General features: G+C 47.4%; 1 protein-coding gene across 1 annotated transcript in view; it reads right to left on the reverse strand.

Annotated features, from left to right (window-relative positions):
• The window catches only part of Esrrb (estrogen related receptor beta), a 99,738-nt gene extending 88,653 nt beyond the window's left edge, over window positions 1-11,085 (reverse strand). The window contains exon 1 of the mRNA XM_028771912.1: window positions 11,036-11,085. Coding sequence (XP_028627745.1) covers window positions 11,036-11,085 — 50 coding nt within the window. The remainder of the gene's footprint in view (window positions 1-11,035) is intronic.
• Window positions 11,086-11,610: the final 525 nt, after the last annotated feature.

The following is an 11,610-nucleotide window of genomic DNA, read 5'->3' on the forward strand; positions in this document are numbered from 1 at the left end:
TCCCCTCTGCTTCCGATATGACACTGATGCGAGCGGATTTTCCACAGCATCTTAACCGTGTTCTCCATAGGAAGACGGGATAATATCTTTCTTGGGCGTTGGTTGAGTGTTGGGTTCTTGTAGCAGCTATCCAACCTGTCTGAGGGTGGGGTGGGGAGCGGAACATCAAGCAAGTACGGGTCCACAAAAGAGGTTTTCCTCTGCTTCTCTTTAAAGCAAAACCCAACAGCTGTGTCCCAAGGACTTATTTACAGAATCGGGATTCCATTGTCACTTTGGGAGAGCCGAATTCACTTCTAGCCACTAACCCCTGAGGCCATGACCAATTTAACCACTTTATATTGGCAAGATGCAGAAGATGGTCACTTAATACTTCAAGGGCCAGAAAGATGGCTCAGTGGGAAAGGGCACCTGTTGCCAAACCCACGACCAGAGTTTGATCCTTGGAGACACACTTAGCAGAAGGAGAGAACCAACTCTCACATGTCGTCTTCTGACCTCCACACAGCACCATGGCACACATGTGCCCATACAAGCATACATACGGAACACAAAATAAATGAATAAAATTGTAATTAGAAATAATTTGAGGGACGTGTAATACTGCATGCCTGTAATCCAAGCACTTGGGAGACAGAGGCAGGAGAATGAGGAGTTCAAGGCCATCACTGCTACACAGTGAGTTCCAGAGCAACCTGGGCTACGTGAGACTCTGTCAGAAAACATCAAAAATAAATTCAACAAATAAAGTTGAAAAGAAAAAGACAATTGTAAAAAAAAGAAAGAAAGATAGAAACCCCTCCTCCCAACCCCCCTGCTCTTTCCCCAAAACCTAAATATATAACTGTTCTTTGGTGTTTTGCCAACAATAATGATAAGGAGAATATAATAGCGCATTACTTAATCAGACAAATTTAAGATTTAGCAAATATTGCATGAGATTTACACTAAACACATCACTGTTTATCTGAACTAAACCAAATTATCCAAGCCAAAATTACACCTAACTGTGTGGTATTCTCTATTTCACCAAGTACTCTTCTCAGGAGGCTGAGAATATACACACTCATTCAGAGGAAATTTTCCTATTCATCACCCCCCCCACACACCCTGCTAATCCCCTCTCTAATCCCCTATGTTACACATACAGAATTCCAAGCCACAGTGATCACATTAAGCTAAGTCCACTCCAGGCACCCCACTTTCATTAACACAAAACATTTGCGGCGGGCCTACTGCATGCCTGTTAAGTGCCTGGCACTTGTCAATGACTTGGTTTGATCACCGAAGTAACTTAAAGAGAGGTAGATATTATCTGTGGAAAGAAAGAGAGAATAAAGTTTCTGCAAAAAAAAAAAAAATCTATGATTCTGGGCGTGGTGATACATGTCTTTAGTTTTAGCACTCTGAAGGCAGAGGCAGGTGGATTTCCTTGAGTTGGAGGACAGGTTATCCACATAGCAGGCTCACTAGTGATACTGTCTCAAAGCAAACAAATAAAAACAAACACGTGTAACCCTACAAAAATCCACGAATCTTATTTCCACGGCTCTTCCAAAGACATGCACATCTCCAGTTAGCTACTTCTTGGGGAAGAGAGGAAAGAAACCAGAAAGCTTCTGTGTCATCAATAAACAAGCAATGCCATAATCGTGGCTGTTTGGGTGTGTGCTGGTTATATAGGAAATGTCTTCACTTTATGCAAGTGCCTCTGGAATCAGTACAGGATGTAGCACACACAGAAGGGATGCCCCGACAGCCAATAGGAAGTTGGCCTTGCACCTGCTGAAGATAATGTTACGACTCCTTGTAATGAACAGCTAGCTCATTTGCTACAAAGGCAGGCAGGCATGCTCAGGCCATCCCTGAACTCTCAGTGACAATGACACACAGATTCCAAATGTTCTCTGGAAGAAAATAATAAATGTTTAAAAATTTAAAAAATTAAAAAAATTCTTTCTCCTAATCATTCTTAAGTTTAAAAAAACTAATTGGTTGTTATTATTCATTATTAAAAACAAAACAAACAAATCCTCTGAGTCCAACAAGGGAATTGCAGCTATCAGATTTCTCACTGACTGAATGAAAATCAGATTTGAACCTGAACTGTACAGCTACCCCGGCTTGCGTTTCCAGAGGTGACTGATTTGTTTGCTAAATCACTTACTAGTCAACTCATAATCCAAAGCTTCAATGTTATTTTTTTTGTGGGGGAGGGTAAGAAGCTGAGTGATAGTGATACTAAGTTGTTCAAAAGAATGCAGACATCAGGGTCCCTGGCCTATTAGGGGAGACAGAGCTGTGTCTTATGTTCCAAAGTGCACGCACAAGCACAGACAAAAGCAAATGAACGAGAACACAACTGTAGCATTGTTGGAAGCAGGAGTTAACTCAGAGGCTCTTGGAGAAGTCCCCACCCTGCAAGCTGGGACAAGAGTCTGGCAGAAATGGAATGGCCAGTAAGGTGACCAGCTAAGGCTAGGGAGGTGACTTTGCTCATTTCATGCCACTCTCGAAGACACCCTATATCAAAACACCACCCCCTTGTCCTTCAAAGGTGCCTGACCTGCAAAGATCTAAGAATGTAGCCAGAAGAACTACCTGATGGCAATAGGAGAGGTGGAACCACACAAAGGCTGCTGTATGCACTACATACATACATCTCATGTATGTAGTAGGGCCACCAATGGGCATCCTTAAGGAGAGACATCTTTCTTGTGTATTTCTCTAGCATTGGGTGCATGTGGTTAATACCAACCAGATTCTCTGCCACCTGCCTGCTCATATCCAGACACTGGGCTGGTTTTGCTCCTGGATGAATTAAAGTATCCAAGCCTGAAGCCTTTGCATATTTTACAGTCCCACAAATATATTTATGCTCTGAGGAAAAATGTGGCCACTGTTAACCAGATACTGTGAGAACACAGATCATGTGAATTGCTTGGCACTCTGGGGAAGGGAAAGGTGAAAGCTCTTATTACCATTCTTATAATCATCATAACTACCACCTTCTTGCTATTACTTCTGTGAAAAGTGGTGTTCTTTCTGACAGTTCTTGTTAGCTTGACTGTTTGGGTAGACGGCGTCTTCAACCGACCCAGGAGATGGCTGACAAAGAGTCAGGCTGAAAGGAAACGGCTAAATATCGTTTCATGCATACCGAAGGTCTGGTTTATTACTGACGATGTTCTGAGCAGTTGGATCAGGGAAGCAGAAGCATGAGGACATTCAAGCTTGCTTACTCTGCTTCACCAGAATCCCAAACAAGGGCACTCAGGACCAGACAGTGAGAAGGGGGAAGATTTGAAAACTGACTCTGAAGAGTTTTCCCGTTTCCTGCTACCTCCATTCATACTGTCACTGGTTTCCCAGGTAACGGACACAGCCAGCTTGAATGAAATACGAAGACTGGGTGTTTCTTCACTGTTCTTGCTGTTTTTAACCAAAACAGATGAGCAGGTAGGCAACAGTGGATGAAGAGATGGATGGATGAATCAAAGTGGAATGGCCGATGATACTCTATATCAGACTTTACCAGCTCCACCCCAGGACAGCTCAAACCCGCTCTAGCTTGCACTGAGAAATGTGTGCACAGTCAGGCCAACATACCTACAGTCTCCCTGCAAAATGTGAAATCGAAACAGGATAGCAGATGAGGACATGCTGTACTGGGTTGGGATGGAAACAGCGGGGGATAATGAATGAAGACAGAGATGAGGCGAAGTTGTAAAGCACGAGAAAAAGGTTGCCTAGGATATCCTCCTTCACCCCATCTCGCCCCAGAATGTGTCTTTAGGACTGTATGACCTTGTTCTCCATCCTTCCAGACCCAAGAGCACAGGGAAAAGCTGGTGATGTCCACCTTTCCAGCTCTCTCTCTCTCTCTCTCTCTCTCTGTGTGTGTGTGTGTGTGTGTCTGTCTGTCTTTCTCCTTTTAAATAGATCATATTCTTTCTTGTTTAATATAGATCTCCTATAGCCCAGGCTAGCCTCCAACTCTTTCTGTAGCTGAGGATGACCTTGAACCCCTGATTCTCCTGTCATCACGAAGTGTTGGGATTGCAGACATGCACCATAGTGCCCAGCTTCAGGTATCTACACAGTCAGGTAAAAAAAAAAATCCTCAAACCAGATACTCAAAATGAATTAGCAAAAGAATCGATAATTTTAAAAATTAATACGTGAACTCCAACTAATTTGAGCAATTGAAAATTAAAGAGCCACATGTAAAGAATAGTTTATATTTCAGATCTGAAGCTCTGGGATGGCAGTGCCCGGTGTGACTTCGGTGTGTCACCTTCGCTCTGTTTTAAATGCTGTTTTAGTAAAATGCCGGTAATCAGCTGCCAGCTAGCTGTTTCTGTAATGGTCCAGAGAGGACCACGCGAGACCATTAAACAAAAAAAAAAAAAAAAAAATGATCTCATTTGAAGTCAGATGATTAAAAACAAAACCTGGTCAGAGTGTTTGTGCAACTCCCCATTTGATCATTGAATAAGATGATATTGAAGAATAAAATAACATGTTCTAGAAACCCATTCCCAGAAATGGCTCCATCCCGGCAACGCTGAACAACAGCTGGGAATAGGAAAGACTCCACCCTGGACAAAGCTGAGTACTGTATGGAATAGACAATTTGGGAGGCTTAAGGAACGAAAAAGGAACATTTATTTTTTAAGATCAAAATCTATACAGGTTTTAAAACACAACAAAAGGAAGAGTCGTCACACACTCTCACACACATATACTCACCTTCAGAAAAACTTTAGATATACATCATTTTAATTTACACTGAGACAATCCTAATTTTAACATGTTCAGCTGACCATTCCCCTCTACCTCATCTTATCAGGTCCCATGTAGAAAGGACAGATGAACTACAATTTACTTTCCTCCATTTAAGAAATCATCTGAGCCTTTAAACTTCAGTTTTTTGGTGACATGTCTGTCACAGGGAGAGGACATGGAGGCCTGCAGCAGAATGGGCCTAAGTACTCAAGTGTTTCTCGGAATGGCCATATGTTAGAGAAGCATGTCTGCCTTCACTCTCCAGAGTCAGCCCCAGTCCAGCCCAGGGTAAAGACGGAAAACAGGCCTTTGAGAAAAGCTAGAATCCTTTGTACCACAGGAACACCAGCCAGTGGGTCCCTCTATGGTCCCTTCCATGCTCTGAATCAACTTCAAGGTGAGAGTTTTTACTGGAATGTCGCCAGACCTGATCTCAGCTCAGCCAAGGGACAGGCAGGCAGCAGGGTTTTTTTTTTTTTTTTCACTGTCACTCCTTTTTAAAGGGGGCAATGGCCATAGTGCATGCTTGCACACACCGGCACAAACAGCTCTCCAGAGTATAGTGACCCAGGGCTGGGTGCAGCTCCTGATGGGATCGAAAAAAGGCTTGACACTTCTTTACCCCAGTACTTGTGAATTAAAATCTCCTTAAGATCCTCTCTGATATTAATCCTGACCGAGGCAGAAAGGCAAAAAAGGAGCGATGCCCTTGGGAAGGGGAAGACTAGGTTGCTGTGTGTGTCTGCATTTGTATGACGTTTGGTGTTTAGTTTTGGATGATGAACCCAATGACCGGCTCTCTACAAGTCTCCGAGCAGAACAGCCAAGAGCTGCGCTGCCTTGCGGAACACACACACTCATGAAGAACTCACGCTCCGCTCCGGGGAAGCAATCACTTCCTGCAAACTGATGAGATGGGTGAATACAAGCCCCTGCCCCTGAGCCCCAAGTGCTCCGGGCAGAAGTCATCAGGAGCTCTTTTCAGAGCTTTTGCTTTTCCCAATACTGTGACTCTCAGGGTCACAGGACCAACCAGCATGCAACCAAAGAGTCCCGTCACAGCATCCCAGTGTGACCAAGAAAGCGGGGAAGGAAATGCCCCAGCAGACAAGAATTGAGGGTCACTAACCCAGTGTCCAAGGGAAGAAAAAATCTCCAAGTACCAACTTCCCCTACTCATTGCCTGGAGAGCCTCTCCAGAGGAAGGGGTCTCATCACAGCTCTGCTGCGGTCAGCGGAAGAGCAGTGGGCCCCACTGGTGGCAAGAGGCAGGCTGGTCCTTTGAGGGTTAATCTGCCGGGCTAGCTATCACAGGGGTCACTGAGATGTGCAGAGAAGTTGAGCATCCCAGTTCCCCATGGCTGGTCTGCTAATTACATTTGCAATTATAAGCACCACAGCCTCCCTGTTCAGGGACCAGACCACACTGGGCCAACGGGGCAACCAGATGTAACGGGCCCCAGGCCACTCTGGTTTCACCAGGAGAGTCTAGGGCCAGCTGAAGCCTGTGGGCCCTACCTCTGAGGAATGTTCCTCTCTGCAAGCACAGAGGTATGAGTGTGTTGGACAGAGATGGGAAACTCAGCAGGCTTAAAGAAGGTTCTGTCAGGGGTCACAGATGTATAACACACACACACACACACACACACACACACACACACACACTTTTTTTTTCTCCCCTTCAGAGCTGGAAGCAGCAGGAGTCTCAAGGGCACACAGCAGAATGTTCAGGATGCTTCCAAGCTGACTGACTGGTTTGGCTGCAGCCCATCCTCCTCCAGTCTACCCTATGGTTTCCAGGGAGCGATCTGCAGATCCTGCACTCACAGCCTACTCCTGCCCCAGGTACTCCTGGGGAATTACAGAGAAGGACACTAGGAGCTGAACATTCCAGCCAAGCTGGAACATCGCAGTAACATTGAGTTAAGAGTCATCGGAATCCAAGCTAGACACTCCCAGAGCCCATCAGCAGGGTTGGTTAATGCTGGGCAGAGCTTCCATTTATGCGGGAGGAGTATTTTGAGGGTCTTCTGCCAAGAGAGATGGGCAGACCTCAGGAAAGCTAGCAGGTGAAGGAGGGCATCAGAGTCAGGCGGTTCAGGGTATGGGTCTGGCTTTATTTGAAAAGGTAGGTCACGGCCTAAAGATCTACCATTTATTCCTTTAAAATTTAAATCGTGGCTTAATCATCTTGAGATGACAAGTTCTTACAACTAAGTTCTAGGAAGCCAGGTTAATAGCACCCTCTCTCTCTCTCTGGTCTATGTACTGTTGGCCAGACAGGCTCCTTCTGCAGCCTGCCCATTCCTAAGCCTTCCCCAGCTACCCTCTCAGGTACTACCACAGCCTGGAAATGATAGAGACCTCTGCTCTAGAGAAACAGACATTTTGCAGAGGACCAAGGAAGAAGAGAAACTTTTCAATGACTTTAGGTTCTCCTCAAAAGCCATCTGACAAAATGTCGTTACAGGAACAAGAAGCCCAAAGCACGGAGTTGTGGGAGCTTGGCTGAGGACAGGCCACTCTGAGAAGGCTGAGGGTGACATCACGTCACTCACAGCTTCCACCCCCTCCTACATACACTGCTGTCCCGAAAGTCTCCTCTGTCCCTTTTCTCGACTAAATGGGATATTTATTGATCACTCCAAATCAATAGAATGAAAAGGTTCCTGTTTGGGGGATCAAGTTGTTTCTCTCATGCATACTCTTATAAAAGAAAATCTTTTTTTCATACACACACACACACACACACACATGCAATAATCATTGGCAGAATAGAAGATTGTTTCTAAGATGAGAGGAATTGGTAAAATAATCTACCCCAAGAGGAAATTTCCAAGGAGATTAGCGCTTTCACTGACCCAGAGGGCCTCAGTCCTGACTAGAGCCCTGTGACACTGACCTAATGTTTTTTCTATTTATTGCCTAGGGCTGAACAACTCTGGTTAGCTATACCACCATCCTCTACCACCTCTCTACACCTCCAGAGGAGTGGCAGACACATAAAGGTTTCGTTTCTGGAGCCCCTCCCCTAGAAAACCACGACTAATGCCTTCACTCTGATTTATTTTTGAATGTACCATTAAAAATTAATTCCCCCCTTTGTTTTTCTCCAGGTCACTGATTTTGAATTACCATGTGGCATTTTTCCTACGTGTGAACCCACATATTTTACCTTCGGGACAGTTTGTTCTTTGTTTCCTTAACAACAGTGAGGTGAAGTGGTCCTCCTCCTCAGAAGGTGGCAACTCCACCCCCACACCACCCCCAGACACACACATAGGGGTTTTGTGCCTCATCCAGTCGTTCATACACAGGCAACTCGCTGGAGAGGACATTCAGCTTGCCTGTGGCAGGTCATACATGTACATGCAATACTGATTAGGAAGGATGAGAGAGTCACCTCCGGAGGGACTATGAGAAAATGAAAAGGAAGGGCAGTAAGGTAGGAAGGTGTACACATGTGTGTTCCTTTCTCACCTGGGGTGGTGCGGATGACACAGAGAATGTGACAAATGCTCTCTGTGTTAGGAGAGCCCTGTGCCCTTGAGCTTTCTAAAATCTGGGAATGTCAATGAATCCACACGGGGGTAAAAAACCGTATATACAGAGCACATGGTGCCCCCCCCCCCACATACACAGCACTCCATCACGGGTTCTCTGAGAGACATCAGCCTGTAATAAATGCATATATGCCGCCATCCTTCTAACAAGCCAGAGTGTGCAGCAACCCCCTGTTTTGTTACTTTGCTAGAGGAGGCTCTAAGGCTACCTGCCTCCTCCACATACTGGGCTCTGTCCTCAGCATGCTCAGATTCATACCCAGCACCTCTGTACCACTGGCAAATGCAAACCATAGCTTTGACAAACACCTGCAAATGAACTACCGCTTATAGCTTGGAGCTGCAGCTCGAAAGGTCCTGGGTTTAAAAAAAAAAAAAAAAGAGCAGTCATACTTTTGGCTTTTGGTATGGCTCATGGATGGAGAAGCTATTGCTATTGTTATTATTTTGAAGAAGAAGAAGGAGGATGAGGAGGAGGAGGAGGAAAGGAAAGAGAGAGAGAAAGAAAGAAAGAAAGAAAGAAAGAAAGGAAGGAAGGAAGGAAGGAAGGAAGGAAGGAAGGAAGAAGGAAGGAAGCCAGAAAGGGGAGAGAATCCACACCACTGCCAGGCTTACTTTATAGACGATTTTCACTTTACACCTCTAAGACCTCGGTTCCATCATCCTGTTTGTTGCCTCCCTGAGAGTCTCCTCTTAATCCACATTTCTCCCTAAACTGAAACCAGGCCTTCTGGGGGTCTGCTCCACACCGCCAATGCATACATTCCAGCCCTCCACGCACACACATTCTCATATTGATTCTTGATGACTTGAGCTAGGGACAAACACAGAGATATTTCAGGCTCAAGGGAAGAAGTCACCTCCGGAGAAAGGGAGACTAAATAATTTAAATATCCAATATTTGACGTACTTGGTAATTTTATGTGAGGAAATGTCCGACAAGCATCACGACCCACACCCCCAGCCTATTTCCTCCCCCCGCCCCCGCCGGGGGGTTCCCAAGACTCTCATACTCCCTAGGGGAGGAGCCTGAAAGAGAAGACCCCCTACTCCCACCCAGCAGCCCCAGCAGCATAACCTTGAAAGAGAATTGAAAAACTACTTTTCAAGCTGATGGAAATCAGAATCCATTATAATTAAGGACCGCTTTCCTCTCCCTCAGCACCTCCTTCTGAACCTCTGTTAAAATTCTGCAGGTATCTAAAACGGACTCTTTGCCAGGGGGAAAAACCCGAAACTAGAAGCGAAAGGGTCACTGTTTCCGGGGTGAGTGTTGGGGGGCAGAACAGCCGGCTATTAACAAAACACAGCGGCGGCGCGGCTAAGTTGCCTCCTTGTGCCGGCCCAGGCAAGTGGAAATTGTCTCCGAGGTGGAGGGTTCGAAACTTCACCTAACCAGAGGCGGTCTACACACAGCCTTTATTTTAGAGCTGTCTCCCAAGTTCTTTGGCGGGACGGTGCGAGGAAAGGATGTGTGGTGTGGAAAGGAAAGGACTGTAGTAGGGAAGAAAACCTGGCTCTGTAAGTTTCTTTCAGGAAAAAAAAAAAAAGAAGAAGGAAAAAAATAGGGGCAGGGGCATTGGGGATGGAGGAAAGAAAACCACAAAGTTACTTAGGAAAGCTGCCGGTGAGAATCTAGAGTTTTCATTAGATTCTTTTTCATCTTAATTATTAAGCCTGTGGAGGAGCATTTCCAGGGCGGCACAACCAGTATGAACGCTCCGAGTCCCACCAAAGCGCGATGGGACGCGAAGCGACAATAGAGAGACCTCGGCAGGTGCTTGAGCAGGTGGCATGGCCACTTTCGAGAGCGCGGGTGGCCCGTGTTGAACTGTGATAGTTGAGGCTTGAGGTTAGTTCTCCCTCAAGTACGCTCAGTAAGCTCGGAAAACTGTCCCAAGACCTCGGAGCCACGGAGAGTCGTGTCGGGTCGCCGCAGACTCAGGCACCGGTGTCGCTCGCTTAACCCACGTTCTGGCGGCGGCAGAGAAACAGCACCCGACGTGCTGCCCCGAACGTCCAACAGACTTCACCTCCGCAGCACGGAATGGGCCACCCAGCTCCCGGCGGGACACGGGTACCCAAGCAGGACGTGCGGAGCGCAGAGCTCCGGGCCCTGCCGCGCCCCAGGGGTTCCTGGGGACCGCCACACCGAGCGCGTCCCACTGGGACCCCAGCGCCCGCAAGACATTGGTCGCCTGCAGTTCCGCTCACCGGACCCAGCACACCTGGTTTTTCTGCCCCTTGGTGAAATCATTTTGGGTACCCAGGATGGAAACCAAAGCGACCGTGGGGAAGATTCCTAGGACGGGACAGAACACCCTTGTGGTCACGTTCCCGCACCTGTTCTGGGCTTCCGCCTGCCCGTCACGGAAATGGAGATATTTGTCACCGTGGAGCAAATTCAGAGTGAGCAAGAAAGCGCCACTGTTGTCTAAAAGTACGGGCTCATGAAAGAGGATGCGGGAAAAGTTAAGAGGAGGGTTTTAAAAACCCAGGCAAGTGTGCGGTTTGTCCCCTTCTACGTCCGGAGTGCCCCTCCTGGGTCCCTGCCACTTCAGGAATGTGTAGAAGAGGAACTGCGACATTCAGGATAGAGACACTTGGATGGGCAGAAGAAACGACAGACAGACAGACAGACAGACAGACAGACAGACAGACAGACGAGAAAGTAAGGCACCTACTGGTTGTGGTAGCCGAGGGGGTCCGGGATGCAGAGTTCGGACACGTCCATCAGTCCCGTTTTAGCATTCCCAGTTGGAGGAGAAAGGCGGCGGGGAAATCACGCGGAAGACGAGTGAAGGGCACAGGCGAGGTGCGAGTCCCGACCGGGCACCGTGAGCGCGAGAAGGCGGAGTGGGAGGACGCGGCCGCGGCGGGGGAGCCGGAGGCAGAGAGCCGCGCGCAGCTCCGCGCTCCCACTCATCCGCGCGCTCAGCGAACGGGCAGAGGGGACGCGAAGCCGTGGAGGAGGCTGGGGCGCCCGACACTTGGAGCCCACTAACCCTACTGTAGCTTTAAGGCTGAGAGACTGATGTATGATTTGGCTCCTATTGGCTATCTCTCAGGGGCTGGACTTAAAGTGACAGAATCGAGCTGGGGTGGGGGGAGGGGGGCCAGCCCAAGAGACTTCAATGGAATAGGACACTCCCGCGGGCAAGCAAGGTCTCCACCTCCTGCGGAGTAGGAAGGCTGGATTTTAGAGTCCTAAAGCCTGCTGTCTTGCTTTTGCAGCTGAAAAGCAGAGGGGAAAGTCAAA

The sequence above is a fragment of the Grammomys surdaster genome, unplaced genomic scaffold, assembly GCF_004785775.1.
Source record: "Grammomys surdaster isolate TR1022 unplaced genomic scaffold, NIH_TR_1.0 210, whole genome shotgun sequence".
Lineage (NCBI taxonomy): Eukaryota > Metazoa > Chordata > Mammalia > Rodentia > Muridae > Grammomys > Grammomys surdaster.